The sequence below is a fragment of the Saccopteryx bilineata genome, chromosome 5, assembly GCF_036850765.1.
Source record: "Saccopteryx bilineata isolate mSacBil1 chromosome 5, mSacBil1_pri_phased_curated, whole genome shotgun sequence".
NCBI lineage: Eukaryota > Metazoa > Chordata > Mammalia > Chiroptera > Emballonuridae > Saccopteryx > Saccopteryx bilineata.
In genome coordinates this window covers 6,018,388-6,035,132 of record NC_089494.1, presented here as the reverse complement: position 1 = coordinate 6,035,132, position 16,745 = coordinate 6,018,388, and the positions used below count along the sequence as shown (strand labels likewise).

The 16,745-nt window shown below is 53.2% G+C and overlaps 1 protein-coding gene across 5 annotated transcripts in view; it reads left to right on the top strand.

Annotated features, from left to right (window-relative positions):
- The window catches only part of ATG16L1 (autophagy related 16 like 1), a 45,552-nt gene extending 38,689 nt beyond the window's left edge, over positions 1–6,863 (top strand). For all 5 annotated transcript variants that reach the window (XM_066278872.1, XM_066278870.1, XM_066278869.1 and 2 more), the window contains 5 exons: positions 345–450; positions 2,568–2,717; positions 2,863–2,910; positions 4,646–4,747; positions 5,209–6,863. In XM_066278872.1, the coding sequence (XP_066134969.1) occupies positions 345–450; positions 2,568–2,717; positions 2,863–2,910; positions 4,646–4,747; positions 5,209–5,302 (500 nt within the window). In that variant the 3' untranslated portion in view covers positions 5,303–6,863. The remainder of the gene's footprint in view (positions 1–344; positions 451–2,567; positions 2,718–2,862; positions 2,911–4,645; positions 4,748–5,208) is intronic.
- The last annotated feature ends 9,882 nt before the right edge of the window (positions 6,864–16,745 follow it).

Sequence of the window (16,745 nt, the reverse complement as noted above, 5' to 3'; positions counted from 1 at the left end):
GTGCGGTTGGACAGTAACTGCGGGTTGCTGGGTCCTCATCAGCCTGCCTTTAGTGTGATGCAGTTTAAGTCCGAGCCCGGTTTCCTGTTCACTGTAGCGCTGGGGGAGTGGCAGCGTTCCATGTTTGAGGCTTTATTTAAGTGAGCGGTTCTGCTGCCTCAGGGTCAGAGGGCAGTGAGGTTGTTTCTGCTGCCTCGGGGCCAGAGGGCAGTGAGGTTGTTTCTGCTGCCTCAGGGTCAGAGGGTAGTGAGGTTGTTTCTGCTGCCTCGGGGCCAGAGGGCAGTGAGGTGGTGTGGACCGCCCCAGGGGCCTCTGTTGATGGCTGATGTTCGGTTTTCTTTCAGGCATAAAGACAGTGTTCGCGGGCTCCAGCTGCAATGATATTGTCTGCACCGAGCAGTGTGTCATGAGTGGGCATTTCGACAAGAAAATTCGTTTCTGGGACATCCGGTATGATACCCATGAGCTCAGTGTAAGGAAGAAGAGTGTCTGTACATGGTAGAACCAGGATGATGATAGATGCTTGTTTTTAAATTCCTGGAAGGACGGAACTAGTCCCCAGTCCACACTCACTTTAACTGTTTGATACACTTCACCACGAAGTAAGCAGTGTGGTCAGCAATCACGGGCATGCAGTGTGTGCTCACCAGGTGCTTTCCTCGCTGCCAGGTAACAAGGCGAACGGCCGCGTGGGTAAGTGGGTAGGGGCTAGTTTAGGTGTTACATGTAGGACAGACAGGCCTGCCCTTGGCACTGAAGTGGTCCAGCCGGGCACCTCCATCTGGGCACGTGAGAGAGCGCCTCCATGCTCATCTTGAGGGGAGCAAGCTCCATGTTGCAGAATAGCCCCTGGGGACACTCCAGACCAGAAGCGCGGGGCAGTGTTGTGTGGTGTGGCGTGGCTGACGGAGTGTGGACAGATGAGACTGACGGGTGGGTTGGGGTCACATGGCCACGGGCCTTATATGCCATTTTGTAAAGGACTGGCTCTAAGAAGCCCTTGGTGCTCAGCGGAGGATTGCTTCCCGGAATCTAGCCAACGGGTGCAGGTTTAGAGGGTGGGTTGGGCAGCAAGGAACTCGGGAGGTGTGGAGGGAGACCCACTCGAGTGAGGATTTGGGCAGGACCTGGTGACGAGGTCGGTGTGGAGGGGGAGGAAGGAGAGTGAAAGAGGGTAGACGACAGATTTAGGAAGAGGGTGTGGAGGATGTGTTCAGGTAAGACATTTGTGGTTTCTGATCGGCGTTTGGAAAAACGAAAGCAGAAGTATTTTAGATTTTATTTATTGATGTTAAAGAAGTGAGAGAGGGAAAGTTGGGAGGGGCAGGCTCAACTTGTAGCTGCTTCCCCTGTGTTCCTGGCCTTGGCAAGCCCGAGGGGCTTTGAACTGGCGCTCCAGGTCGATATATTTGTCCACTGCTCCACCACAGGTCAGCAAGAGAGGTAGGGAGTCGTGGGGGCGGACTGTGGAGGTGTAAGGACAGGTCACTCAGGTGGCACGTAAAGCGGAGCGAGGCCGCCTTTGGGAGCTTTGTTGGGGGGACCCCGAAAGGGAAGGAAGCCAGCAAGTGCGGGTGATGGGCCAGGGCAGAGCGAGCGGCATGGGCATGCAGCAGGAGGAGGCGGGAGGGCAGGCTCGTTTGGGAGGGAGACAGTTGGTGGGCTGGAGGGCAGCGGGGGCAGAAGTCCAGCTGCCGGGAAGCTGTGGGCAGAGTGGGGAGTGAAAAGCTGAAGTGATAGATGAGGCTTCACGAGGCCTGGCGGAAGCTCGAGGCTCCTGGACTCTGCCCTCTGCCTTGTTACACGTAAACCACACCCCCTCGTGTCCAAGCTGTGTTCGTGACACCTCTGGTTAGCTCTGTAATCGGAACCTTGGAAGTTCATAGTTAAACTGTGTCCCAAGTCTCCCTGTGGCCCACCCCATTATTTGTCAGATGAAGACCCCGAGTCCCAAGGACGTGGAGTGGCTTACCCCCGACCACATACTGACCAACGCCAAGTTAGACACTTACGTAATTGTGGTTTGCGGTAGGACATCTTTCCCTGGAAAGCTTCACAGTGATGCCGGAGGGTCTGCCCTCCTTGCCTTTCTCAGCAGCACGGCCCTGCCCAGGACCGCTGTCCATGGCCTGGCTGTGGCTGGGAGAATGAAGGGATGAAGGGGGACTTGCCGAGTGTGGCGACTCTGCCTGCAGTCCAATTGCATCAGCAAGGGAGTTGGGGGCCCTGAGGTGAACTTTGTACAGTGGGAAGCCTGTTGGAAACCACAGCTTGCTTCATATTTAAATAGTATCCCTGGTTAGCTCATGCCAGTCAGAAGCTCTGATGGACAAGGAAACGAGTTCCTGCCCCATTTAGAGTTCGGGTACTCAGAATGGTTACCGGAAACTACTGAGGAAAAGGAACAAAAGCAGGTCAGGTTGGGGTCAGTCACTGCCTGGAAGAGGCCTGCATTCTCCCTGATGTACCTTTCCCCTTCTCTTCTCCATGACACGGCCTCCCAGCTAAAACGGGGGAGTCCTGATGTTTCTGTGCTGCGTTCCCTCAGACTTGTGTTTCTTTGGTAGATCAGAGACTATCATCCGGGAGATGGAGCTGCTGGGGAAGATCACTGCCCTGGACCTAAACCCGGAGCGAACCGAACTCCTGAGCTGCTCCCGCGATGACCTGCTAAAAATTATCGACCTCCGAGTGAATGCTGTCAGACAGACGTTCAGGTAACAGGACGCTGTTTCGGGTTTCATTCATGATGCTGGTTTTCTGAGGACTGCGTGAAGGCCAGACGCCCCGACCCTGCCCTCAGTCTGGGTGCTGTGAGCTTTCGGAAGCTTACAAATGACGGCGCCCCCTTGTTTGTTTCAGTGCGCCTGGCTTCAAGTGCGGCTCCGACTGGACGAGAGTCGTGTTCAGGTGAGTGGTGATACTCTTGCTGCCTCGTCTTATCCCCCGATTTGGTTCATCGCAAAGGTTAGAACATGGGCATTTTCCCGTTGGGAGGGTGAGCCAGATTTATAGTGTCTCAGCCTGCGTGTCCTGGAGTGGACCTGTAAGTTCAGTACTAGAGGTCACCGTCACCCCTCCTTTGTTCCTGGTGTTCCTTTGTCATTATACCCAGTGTCAGGGTGGCTTGTTGGTTAGCTCTGGGCACAGCAGCTTTACCTCTCTCTGCCATTCACAGAGGATCTATTTGAGGCTTCTGGGGCAGGGTGGGAAGTCCCAGCAGCGGGGGGTTGCTCCCCAGAGAGAGGCGGTCTCCTGCTGGTGTGCCTGCTGCCCAGAGAGAGGCGGTTTCCTGCCGGTGTGCCTGCTCCCCAGAGAGGGCCGGTCTCCTGCCGGTGTGCCTGCTCCCCAGAGAGGGGCGGTTTCCTGCCGGTGTGCCTGCTCCCCAGAGAGGGGCGGTCTCTGCCGGTGTGCCTGCTCCCCAGAGAGGGGCGGTTTCCTGCCGGTGTGTCTGCTCCCCAGAGAGGGGCCTGCTCCCCAGAGAGGGGCGGTCTCCTGCTGGTGTGCCTGCTGCCCAGAGAGGGGCGGTCTCCTGCTGGTGTGCCTGCTGCCCAGAGAGGGGCGGTCTCCTGCTGGTGTGCCTGCTCCCCAGAGAGGGGCGGTTTCCTGCTGGTGTGCCTGCTCCCCAGAGAGGGGCGGTCTCTGCTGGTGTGCCTGCTGCCCAGAGAGGGGCGGTCTCTGCTGGTGTGCCTGCTCCCCAGAGAGGGGTGGTTTCCTGCTGGTGTGCCTGCTGCCCAGAGAGGGGCGGTCTCTGCTGGTGTGCCTGCTGCTCAGAGAGGGGTGGTTTCCTGCTGGTGTGCCTGCTCCCCAGAGAGGGGTGGTCTCCTGCCGGTGTGCCTGCTGCCCAGAGAGGGGCGGTCTCTGCTGGTGTGCCTGCTCCCCAGAGAGGGGTGGTCTCCTGCCGGTGTGCCTGCTGCCCAGAGAGGGGCGGTCTCTGCTGGTGTGCCTGCTCCCCAGAGAGGGGTGGTCTCCTGCCGGTGTGCCTGCTGCCCAGAGAGGGGCGGTCTCTGCTGGTGTGCCTGCTCCCCAGAGAGGGGCGGTCTCTGCTGGTGTGCCTGCTCCCCAGAGAGGGGCGGTTTCCTGCCGGTGTGCCTGCTCCCCAGAGAGGGGCGGTTTCCTGCCGGTGTGCCTGCTGCCCAGAGAGGGGCGGTCTCTGCTGGTGTGCCTGCTCCCCAGAGAGGGGCGGTCTCTGCCGGTGTGCCTGCTCCCCAGAGAGGGGCGGTCTCCTGCCGGTGTGCCTGCTGCCCTGCACGGCGCTTCTTCAGATGCACACGGTCAGGTCCAGCACGCGGGGAGGCTTCTCCACCCGAGACTCCTCCTTCCTGCCGCACTGAGCTGGGGAACCTGGCAGTCCATCGGCCGGAAAAAGCCTCCACCGTTTGGGGTTGACTTGGTCTCCCGGGGTGCTGTGTTAGTTAGGGACTTGTGGCCCCAAGAAATAATGCAGTGGCACCGTCCTTCATTGAGGGGCCAAGGTAACGGGTGAAGTAGCTCTGGTCATACCGGGCGTGAATGGCGTGGTCTGACTTTTGGGTATACAGGACCGGGCCTGTGTTTGACTCACAGATGAAGACTAAACGTCGCTTCTTGGGAGGGTGCTGCATTGGGGTGAGAGGTTGACACCAGTTCCTGTCTGTGTCCCCAGCCCGGATGGCAGTTACGTTGCAGCAGGCTCAGCTGAGGGGTCTCTCTACGTCTGGAATGTGCTCTCCGGGAAAGTGGAAAAGGTCCTCTCCAAGCAGCATGGGTAAGGAGACCGGGGCCCTGCTGGGGCTGCGAGCTCGGGGCAGCCCCCGGGGGCAGTGTCCCCGCGCAGTGTGCTGCCCGGTGTTGACGGCCCAGAGACTTCCGTCAGGGCAGTTAGCGGCTAGCACAGGGGCTGCTGAGAGAGGCTGGAGACACACTGTCCCCGTCCCCTCGGCTCTTTCTCCTTAGCTTGGTCCGGCCACCCACGCCCGACAGCGGTGAGGCTTCTGCCCGTGTGCCAGCACCCCCTGGCCTGTAGTTCACTCAGAGCCGGTCCCTTGGGGCAGCTGTTAAGGCCTGGGTCCCTCCCTTCCACACTGCTTCCTAGCACAGAGCGGTTCCCCGCCTCTCAGCGGGAGCGGCTTGGCGGGTAAACAGGCCATGGGGACAGGGCCCCCAAGTGCAAGGAGCCTGGTGCTGAGCTCAGTACGGTCTCACCGGGGTTCTGCCCTCTCCTTGAAGCTCGTCCATCAACGCCGTGGCGTGGTCCCCCTCCGGCTCCCATGTCGTCAGTGTGGACAAGGCAAGCAGAGCGGTGCTTTGGTCGGAGTACTGACGGCGCCTGCTCAGGAGACGGCAGCTCGGCAGACAGAGGCCTGCGGCCCATGGCCCTGTCCTGGCGGGGGTGGGGAGTGTTGGCCGGAGCTTCAACCTCCAGGGAGGAGCATGAGCCGCTGGCGTCCGCCGTGTCCTTCCGCTGAACAGGACCTTGGAGGGTTTGGGCTGAAACCTCTCGTGACCTGGGGAACAGCCTGCAAAGGTGTGCACTGCAGTCACTTCTCAGCGGTTCGGTCGGTGCCTCCTCCTGGAAACACTACTAGCTCTGACCTTCATACCTCAGGGGCGCGGGCAGGCAGCCCCTCGCTGCTCAGCAGTGCCAACAGCACCTCACGCTGGGGGTGCCTCCCCTGCTTCCCTCCTCCTCCAAAGTCAGCTCTGCCTGAGTGCACGTCCTGTCCCCACGGGCTCACGTTCCCACGAACTTGCTTTCATTGTGGGATGCGTGGGCCCTGCGCAGGATTGCTCCGTCCTCCCTCCGGGAGCCCGCAGAGCTGGCCCTGCTTCCAGGGAGACACGGACGGAGGCCTCCCTGCTAGTTCCTGTCATCATTGCAAGGCTCTTCCTCTCATCTGATTACGGTTGGAATTTTCTTAGGTTTTTCTAAACTGTTCTTGGAAAACAGCTGTTCTTCAGAGCTTCTGATTCTACACAGCTCTTTCTTGGTTAAGACGGAAATCTCAATTTGGTTTAAAAAAAATGTATATTTTTTTGAGAGGAAGTGCACAAACCTTTTATCCAGAGAAGTGGGTGTGCTGCAGGAGTGGGTGTCTTCCTGGGCCCACCTGTTCTTCCCCAGAAAGAGGGCGCATGCGGCAGCCCCGAATTACAGCTGCTGGAGAGAGGGGCCCGGGGGCTTGAATGTACCGCTGGGGCCAGCAGCTCCAGGCAGTGCCCCTCTGCCAAGCCCACGCGGCATCCCCGAGTTACAGCAGCTGGAGAGAGGGGCCCGGGGGCTCGAATGTGCCGCTGGGGCCAGCAGCTCCAGGCAGTGCCCCTCTGCCAAGCCCACGCGGCAGCCCCGAGTTACAGCAGCTGGAGAGAGGGGCCCGGGGGCTCGAATGTGCCACTGGGGCCAGCAGCTCCAGGCACTGCTCCTCTGCCAGGCCCACGCACGTCCCCTCAGTGCTGGGGCTCAGGGAGCCCTTCCAGGGGGCAGGATGAACGTCACCTCTCCATTTCAGGAGCTGTAATCAAGGCCGGGGAACACTGGCCTGTGGCATTTTTTAAAAAAAAAAAACACATCCTTCCCATTTTGCCTATGTTTAAAATTTTGTTTCCTCAAGTGACTGAAACACCAATATTTTTTAATTTGCACTTTATTTGTTTCTTTCCGTACTTGCTCTCTGGACAGTGCTGGGTGTGAGTGCTGGGGCCTGGCGAGGGGTCCGGGTGCCTCTCCTCCCCGGGGACGACTCCCCCTCCTTTTCTGTTTGCCGTTCAGAGAGCTCAAGTGGAGGAGAGCTGAAATTCACAGGCCAGGGCACATCTTTTATTTATTTGTGTTGCCCAGCAAAACTTGATTGTAAATAAACAAGAAATGTTACATACTTTTCAAACTTTGTGTCTCTGGTGGTTCTTTTATTCTTGATCCTTGATGGGGAGCTCTCTCTTGTCTTCCTGGTATGTATTTGTGTGTAAGTAATGGTAATACAGTGTGCCTTGACACGAGCACTGTAAATCATGAGCAATTTGAGAGAGGAGCAGTCACAAGCAGGATTTTTTGCTTTAAGTCACGAGCGGATATTTGAATCACAAACTTCCGCCACCCTCCACTAGATGGCCTGCCGAACGTTCTGAAAGGGAGGAAGAAACAAACTTCCACGGAAAGGGTTTTGTTGAAATGACCTGTTAAGTGAAAGCGAGGAAAGTGTGTTGAAAAAACCAAAAGTCAGTGAAGAAAATGATGATTAAGCAAAGTAAAAAAATAGCAATTAAGTTTAGTGATAAAGTTACATATCATACATAGTGTGTCAGTTAAATTTTGCAGTTAAATGTAGTGTTAAGTGTGTAGAGTAAGTTATACTAAGCGATAGCACAGGAAATGAAAACCTCCGCCAGTCTCCTCCCCCTCCGCCAGCACCTTCTCCTGACCTTGAAGGTAAATACACTTCATAGACCAGTTTATTTCTTTACGTCCTCTCTCATTAGGTGTATATACATATATGTATTTGTTATTTATACAGTACATTTTCTTACTTAAAAGCATATAAAACAAAAAATTGTGTGGTTTTGGGAGGCCGGAATGGATTAATTGCATTCCAATTAATTTAAATGGGGAAATACGATTTCACACACCAGCAAATTGAGTCACGAGCTCAGCCATGAAACGAATTAAACTCGTGTGTCGAGGCACCACTGTATTTCCTGGTGTCTTTCCTCCTTGTTCATTTAAGCCCAAGTTATAACTGCTTGTAAACATGAGCATTCCAATTGCTGTCATTTGCAGATTTTAACTGAAACAGAAAAAGGTGTCCTCAGGGCTTGGGCAGCTGTACTGAGAGCCCTTGTGCTGCCGTAGACCCCGTGGTCGGCTCCGTGGGCTGCCGTAGACCCCGTGGTCGGCTCCGTGGGCTGCCGTAGACCCCGTGGTCGGCTCCGTGGGCTGCACATTGCCCCTGTGGTCGGTTCCGTGGGCTGCCGTAGGGCTGCCGTAGACCCTGTGGTCGGCTCTATGGGCTGCCGTAGACCCCGTGGGCGGCTCCGTGGGCAGCACATTGGTCCCTAGGATTGGTTGTGAACTCTGCCCCAGGCCACCTCTTGCCCCATTGAGGAATGATTTGTTCACGGCAGCGCAGACACCTGGCAAGCAGCCAGATGCCATTAGTAAATTAGGGTCTCCCTGCACCCCCAAAACACCACTTTCGTTTACCACACTGTTCAGCGAGGGTGGGGCCGAGTGCTCAGCCTCGCAGCTTGAGTCGGAGGCCAGTGGGATCCGAAGACTCAGGCGGCCTCCAGAAAGCTGAAGGAGGCCCAAGGGAAGCGTTGCAGTAGCCTTCAGTTACCCTGCAGTCTTTGAACTTGGAGGGGAGCACCCCCTACTCTGAGGGGAGCACCCCCTGCTCCGCTCCCTCTGCTCTGAGTCGAGAGATGTTGCTGTTTGAAGTCAATTTACCCTGTAAAGCTTTTCAGGTCCCCTGACTGTCAAGGTCGAGCTGATGGTGTGGATTCAGCAGTGGAGTGTGGCTCCCATCCAACCTACAGCCTTCCCATCCCACCTGTGAGGTCACCTGGGACCCTACCCCAGGGCTGCTGGTTCCACTGGGGGTGGGAGGCCGGCACCAGGAATCGAATTTCCCGGCTGATTGCTGGGTGGTTAAGAGCCAGTGCACTCCCCTGTCAGTGTAGTCAGCGTTGATGCAGACATTAACACCTCAGAAGTCGAGAATTGAAATACACGTTAATGAACTTATATTCTCTAGGTTATCCAGTTTGATGCCTTATTCTGAAAGCACAGACTGCACCCACTAGCCTAGGGGTCCCCAAACTTTTTACACAGGGGGCCAGTTCACTATCCCTCAGACTGTTGGAGGGCCGGACTATAAAACAAACTAGGAACAAATCCCTGTGCACACTGCATATATCTTATTTTAAAGTAAAAAAAAAAAAAAAAATAAGCCTGACCTGTGGTGGCACAGTGGATAGAGCATCAACCTGGAAATGCTGAGGTCGCCGGTTCGGAGCCCTGGACTTGCCTGGTCAAGGCACATATGGGAGTTGATGCTTCCAGCTCCTCCCCCCTTCTCTCTCTGTCCTCTCTCTCTCTGTCTCTCCCTCTCCTCTCTAAAAAATGAATAAATAAATAAATAAATAAATAAATAAAAAAAAAAACAAAATGAGAACAAATACAATATTTAAAATAAAAGAACAAGTAAATTTAAATCACAAACTGACCAGTATTTCAATGGGAACTATGGGCCTGCTTTTGGCTAATGAGATGGTCAATGTCCAGTTCCATATTTGTCACTGCTAGCCGTAACAAGTGATATGACGTGCTTCCGGAGCCGTGATGCGTGAGTTCTGCATCACCGGAAGTAGTACTGTACGTGAGCGACGCGCTTTGCATCCGCATCCTGTGCTCCTCTCACTGACCACCAGTGAAAGAGGTGCCCTTTCCAGAAGTGCAGCGGGGGCCGGATAAATGGCCTCAGGTGGCCGCATGGGACCGCGGCCTGTAGTTTGGGGACCCCTGCACTAGCCTTTACACTGGCCCGGGGGAAGGTTTGGGCGGACACAGGTAAGTAAGTGGAGGACTGGGAGGCCTGGGAGGGGCCGGCCTCCGCCTCAGGGAGTGGTAGGTTGGGAAGTTCCAGGGTGCGGAGGTGCCACTGTGTGCAGAGCTACTTGTGTGCCTGCACACCTATGATCTTGGGGAACCGGATGTTTTGAAGCATGTACTTGAGACTCACCTGTACAGGACATCGAGAGAGAGGACCGTGATTAAAACTCCTCGTACGAGATTGTGCGGGGCCATGGAAACCCAGCATTTCTGTTTTTATCAGCTACCTTGGAAAGATTCAGTAAGATCTGAATTGTATCTCGTTTTGCAATTAGGGGAAAGTTTCACAGCCAAGCAAGAAACTGTCCTAGATCCTAACCCCTCTTTAGGTGATGGGGGGGCCTCTTAGGGAGGCTTGGAGGTGGGGGACTGGCCCTGCTAACGCCTTCTCTCCACTGTGTCTTTCCCTTGTGTCCTGCGTTGGATCCCAGTCACATGAGGAAGCCAGTGAACTTCAGAACTCTTGAGTAAAGTGAACTATGTCTTTACATTGGATCTGTAAAAACACAGAGGCTGCGCGGTACATACCAGTAGAAGGTGAGACTCTGATCCAGAAATGATCTTCCCTGCCTCACCTGGGCACCACCTGGTTCTCTCACTTCGGGAAGCTCTGGCCTCCACAGCGCAGCCTGCTGGGTTCCACCTGTGCCTCGGAGGCCTTTCTGTCTTCACCCCGGGGGGGTGGGGGCCGCTCCCATCCTCTGTGTGCTCCAACCACACTGTGTCCCTCAAACACCCCGCTCTCCTTACGGGTCCCCCTGGGGCTACACTGCCCTCACACTCCTGCCACCACCTCCTGACTGGCACAGGGTACATCCCGTATGGCGGGTTCGGCACCTACGGAGGCGGGAAACGTACAGTGAGCCCAGCGGCCGGCCCTCCCTGCCGCTCGGCGGTCTTCCCAGAAGGTCATGCAGCAGACGTCAGACATGTCATTCTCCCCGTAAGCTAGCCCTGCATCCCAAACTAATCAGGACACCATGCCATAGTCACACCTTGAAGAATTAACAGGAACTCAGTGTCGTTCACTATCCAGTTACATTCAGATTTTCCTGTTTTGACAGTGTTTTATGAATGGCTTGTTTGACTTGATTTGGGACAATTCTCCAACAACTGAACTACCCAGCCAGGGCTTGAATTTAATTTTAATTAGCTTTTGCTGCATAATAAACTCCCTTAAAATGTAATGGCTTATGGCCTGACCAGGCGGTGGCGCAGTGGATAGAGCGTCGGACTGGGATGTGGAAGACCCAGGTTCGAGACCCCAAGGTCTCCAACTTGAGCGCAGGCTCATCTGGTTGGAGCAAAAGGTCCAACTGGCTTGAGCCCAAGGTCGCTGGCTCGAGCAAGGGGTTACTCAGTCTGCTGAAGGCCCGCGGTCAAGGCATATATGAGAAAGCAATCAATGAACAGCTAAGGTGTTGCAACAAAAAACTAATGATTGATGCTTCTCATCTCTCCCTTCCTGTCTGTCTGTTCCTGTCTATCCCTCTCTCTGACTGTCTCTGTAAAAAAAAAAAAAAATGTAATGGCTTATGCCCTGGGGGGCTCATCTGGTTAGTGTCCCCCCCCTCCCCGACATGCCGAGTTTGCAGGAGGTCACAGGGCACACACAATGACGGCATGAATAAGTGGAACAAGTGGGTGTTTGTCTCTCTCTCTCAAAATGAATAAATTTTAAAAATCTTTAATAGTGCCTGACCTGTGGTGGCGCAGTGGATAAAGCGTCGACCTGGAAATGCTGAGGTCGCCAGTTCGAAACCCTGGGCTTGCCTGATCAAGACACATATGGGAGTTGATGCTTCCAGCTCCTCCCCCCTTCTCTCTCTCTCTCTCTTTCTCTCTCCTCTCCCTCTCTCTCCTTTCTATAAATGAATAAATAAAATAAAAAAATAAATTAAAAAAAAAATCTTTAATAGTGTAAAACAACCGCTCTTTTGAGTCTGAGTGTGCTGGGTTGTAGGGTTCAGGCTGAATGGGAGGTTGGCCTCTCATGTCTGGCTGTCCACGTGCAGTTAGGGGAGCAAGGATGATAGCCACAAAGCAAGTGTCACTGTGGAAGCCCTTGTCACTCTGCTCGGGTCACCTCTGTTACATCCCACTGGCTGGAGCAGACGGCTCAGGCCGCACTGCCTCAGGGGGCACAGGGCAGGAGTCACTGTGGCCGTCCTGGACACTTCCATGCAGAAGTCTACATGCTGTTCTCCTGTCTCTTAAGCCTCTTATTCTAGAACAGTTTTCCTCAAATCAGTAATGAGTTTGTGTCCCATGTGGAAACATGAGCCCTGCCCAGTGCTGTGTGGATTTGCTGTCCCCAGGATGTGGGGAGAGCAGGAAAATTCAGGCTTCGTATTTTACAGAAATGGACTTGTGGTACACTTGTGAGCCCGGCCAGCGAGGAGATGGGCCATAAACAGCCGTTTCTAGTTCGGAAGCTGTAAGCCCTGCTGTCCCCTGGAGTACACACCCAGGTGGCTGTAAGGTTATCAGGGGGCTCAGGAGCAACCATACCCTTGACACCTATGAGTGTTTGACAGAGACAGAATCAGAGGGACAGATAGGGACAGACAGGAAGGGAGAGAGATGAGAACTTTGAGCACAGTGGGTGCTCAAAGTTTGTATTTAGTAGTATTGAATCAACAAAAAACAAACAGCCCCAAAATAGTGGGTCATAACCAGCTGAAAGCAAGAGTGAGAAGATGGAAGAGTAGTTCAAAAATGTGTGGGCTGGGCTAGTTGGCTCGGTTGGTTAGAGCATCTTACTGATACGCAGAGGTTGCAGGTTCGATTCCTAGTCACGGCACATACAGGAACAGATTGATGTTGATTGTATGAATAAGCCACATAGTAAAGATACTGTTTTGTAGAGATCTTGTTCTGTGTGTATGTGTATCTATATATTTTTACTATTTCTAAGTTTAGAGATGAGAATCACATAACAAAGTTAACCTTTTTTTTTTTGACAGAGACAGAATCAGAAGGACAGATAGGGACAGACAGGAAAGGAGAGAGATGAGAAGCATCGATTCTTTGTTGCGGCACCTTAGTTGTTCATTGATTGCTTTCTCACATGTGTTTTGACGGGGGTGGGCTACATCAGAGCTAGTGATCCCTTGCTCAAGCCAGCAACCATGGGGTCATGTCTATGATCCCATGCTCAAGCCAGGAGCCCCATGCTCAAGCTGGTGAGCCTGCTCTCAAGCTGGATGAGCCCGTGCTCAAGCCAGCGACCTTGGGGTTTTGAGCCTGGGTCCTCCATGTTCTAGTCCAATGTCCTATCCACCGGGCCACACAAAGTTAACCATTTTAAAAGGAAGAAATTCAGTGGCAAGTAGTGCATTCACAGTATTGTACAACCACCACCTCTATTTAGTGCTGACAAAAAAGTATTTCTTTTTTTTTTTTTTTGGTTTTTTTTTGGGGGGGGTTGTGTATTTTTCTGAAGTTGGAAACAGGGAGGCAGTCAGACAGACTCCCGCATGCGCCCGACCGGGATCACCCCACCAGGGGGCGATGCTCTGCCCATCTGGGGGGTTGCTCTGCTGCAACCAGAGCCATTCTAGCACCTGAGGCAGAGGACACGGAGCCATCCTCAGTGCCCGGGCCAACCTTGCTCCAATGGAGTGTCGGCTGCAGGAGGGGAAGAGAGATACAGAGAGGAAGGAGAGGGGGAGGGGTGGAGAAGCAGATGGGTGCCTCTCCTGTGTGCTCTGGCCGAGAATAGAACCCGGGACTCTTGCAAGCCCGGCCGACGCTCTACCACTGAGCCAACCGGCCAGGGCCAAGAAAGTATTTCTTATACTGCATTAGTGTCAGCTTCTTCCAAACTTTTTTGACCTCTAGCAGTTCATCTATCTGAGGAAAAGCATGGGTTTAGCTTAGGGTGCTGTAACAAAATATCACTGACCAAGTTGTGAGAACAACAGAAATTTATTTCTCACATTTCTGGAGGCTGGAAGGGAGTCGGAAATCAAGGGGCCGGAAATGTAGGTTTCATCCTGAGGCCGCTTGGCTTATACAGGTCGCTGCCATTGCCTTTTGTGCTCACACGACTTCTTTGTGCACATGTAGAGTGGAGACAATGAGTGTCCCGTGGTAAGAACACTAGTCCTATTAGATCAGGGCCCCACCCTCATGACCTCATTTACCCTACTTGCCTCCCAAAGGCCCCTTCTCCAAATCCCATCACGCTGCGTGGAGGGGTCACGGATATTCAGTTCATCACAGGCCTCTCCTACAAAAAGGCATCTACCTAATTTTGCCAACTTCAGAAGTAAGCAGCTTGATTTGTGATGGACTCCAAATTCTTGCAGTCGGAGCAGCTCCGTTACCATGGAAACATTCCTCTCCCTCAGTGTGCATGTGGCCTGGCCAGAAGGGAAAGGAGCACCTGAAACAGACATGAGCCTCACCTCAGAGAGGACAAGGGAGCGCCCTGGCCCAGGAGCTCAGTTGGTTGGAGCATCATCCTGATAGGCCAAGGATGCAGGTTTTGATCAGAGTAAGCAGTGACTGCATAAATAAGTAGGACAAGTGAGGTTTCTCTCTCTCTCAAAAAAGAGAGAAGACGCAGGGAAGTTTTGATCAGGACCCTCCCCCTCTCCTCTACCCAGCCCTTTGTCTTTCGTCTCCAGCCCGGCAGGCTGGTCGCGAGCCCCTCTGCTGCGGGCGAAGGAACGGGAGATAGCACGGGGCGCAGCCCCTCTCTCAGGCTCACGGCGTACTCATCAGCGAGCCTCCAAGTCCAGGACTCCAGTCCAGGGCTGTTTGTGCAACACGCTCCTTGGCACGGACACCTGGAGCACCACGTGCCCTTCTCGGCACAGTGCCTCGAGATGGACATGTGAAATCTGTCCATCTGGTGGTGACAGGGTTTCAGTGCCCATGTGGAATGAGCACCTGTGTTCTAATTATGACAGAGTCACCCTGTGGAAGAGATGAGATGACCTTAGAGCGATGGAGAGAGGTAGAGAGGAAGCTGGTCCCATCCTAACAAAGCGTTTTCTCACACTCTATGCCATTACAAAGAAAGATGGTCATAAATTGCCCGTCCCTGGAAGCATTCAGCAAATTCCGGTGGCGATTGTAGAAGGGACCCAAGCCAGGAGTGGGGTGTGGACTAAATGCCCTCCGGGGGTCTCTGCCCACCTCGAGAACCCGCCGGATTCCATTTATAATTTCAAGTATAAGCCAGCCCAACCCACAACAACCCTGCATTCTCCCGGTCAGTTGACTAGTAAGAGATATATGTATATTGGAATTAAGGTGGCTTTTGAAAGCCGCCGTTCCCTGGCACATTTTATAAATACAGTTGCCTGAAATGTCTCGAGTGCTCTGTGCCTCAGTAAAACTTAAGGCGCTGAGGAGCAGGGTTTCCATTCTGTAGCTAATGGTCAGCAGAGTGGACCAGTTTCTTCACACATGTGCCCTAATAAACCCCTCAGACGATAACCTTACTCCAAAGCCCATAAGCTTCTTAGCTGAACACTTCCACAAGCCGGGACTGGGCTTGGTGTCGGGACAGGAAACACAGGGCATGTTGCTAGAGCCCATCGTGCCCAGACTTTCAGAATTCACAGACCAGTAAATTTTCAAAAGAATTGCAAGAGAACGTTTTTTGTTTTGTTTTGTTTTGTTTTTTGGCCAAGGATGGTTTTTCATAAGCTACCATCTACTATCATCTTTATTTTCTAAAGGGAGGGACACTTTGTCCTGCTTGGCAGCTGCACTCTGAAATATTTATGGGTCAAGTGTCGTGATCCTTGTAGTTTACACTTCAAATGGTCCAAAAGGAAGTAAAAGCAACCGAGATGAACACGTGCAGCAAAACCTTCACTGTCAAATCTCTCCGTGTTGACTGGGGTGTTTATTGTGTTATTCCAACTTGACTACCCTAAAGTTCATAATCAATTCTAGAAAATGCACAACTAGTGACAGGAAGCAGACCAGTGTTGTCCTCGGGTTGGGGGGCGTTGGCGGAGAAGTTGACTAAAAAGGGAGCCGGGGAGCTTTAGGGGTGATGGAAGGGTTCCACATAGACTGAAAATGAGTAAACCTGGTGGTTGTTAAATCTGATCGTACGTCACATACCGTCCTCTGACCTTTGTTCTTCACTTTACTATTCTAGATGCATCCATCTTGCCTGTCCCCGAGATCATATCTGGATTCTCCCAATGACCCAAAATGTCTTCTATACATCCTGTTTGTGCAGTTGAGCCTCCGAGCTGGGAGCAAACATTGCATCTGATATCGAGTCCCTTCGCTGTCTTTCAGTGTGGTACATCCCTTGTCTGTGGCGTTGCCTCGTGAAAGACACCAGCTACTCTGGGTTCATCTGGCCGCTCTCCTGTGCTGTCACTGAGCTTGTTCCTCTGCTCCTTGTGTTTCCCATAAACTACAAGTCATGCCGAAAGGCTCCATGCATTCAGTGACCCCAAGGTGATACCTCACATCTGGTTGACACCACTGGTGACACTGAGGTTGACCATAGACCATGCCTGGTTCTCCATTGTGCAGTTAGGCTTGCCCCTTGCAATGAGCCCAGGACCCACATGGCATCCCCTTGGTTCTATAGGGACAGCCATTTTCCCATCAACTCTTCACCTAATGGTTTTTGTTTTTTGATTGTTTTTTGGCGAGAGGGAGAGAAAGAGAGAGAGGGACAGACAGGGACAGATAGGAAGGGAGAGAGATGAGAAGCATCAATTCATAGTTGCAGCATCTTAGTAGTTCATTGATTGCTTTCTCATATGTGATTACACAGGGGGACGGGGGCACTCCAGCCAAGCCGGTGACCTCTTGCTCAAGCCAGTGACCTTGGGCTTCAAGCCAGAGACCTTTGGGCTCAAGCCAGCAGCCATGAGGTCATATCTATGGTCCCACACTCAAGCCAGTGACCCCGTGCTCAAGCTGGTGAGCCCGTGCTCAAGCTGGCAAACTCAAACCTGGGTCCTCAGCATCCCAGGCCTATGCTCTTATCCATTGCACCACCACCCGGCCAGGCCACCTAGTGGTTTTGAAAACCAATGAATAATTTTTGTCATGGTCAATAGTTTCATCGGTGATTTAAAATGTTGGTTTAAGTGTTATTTAGGCTTGGCGAGGCCAACAGATCAGAGGACAATAGCCATTGAAAAGATCGTTTGTAACCATTCCCCAA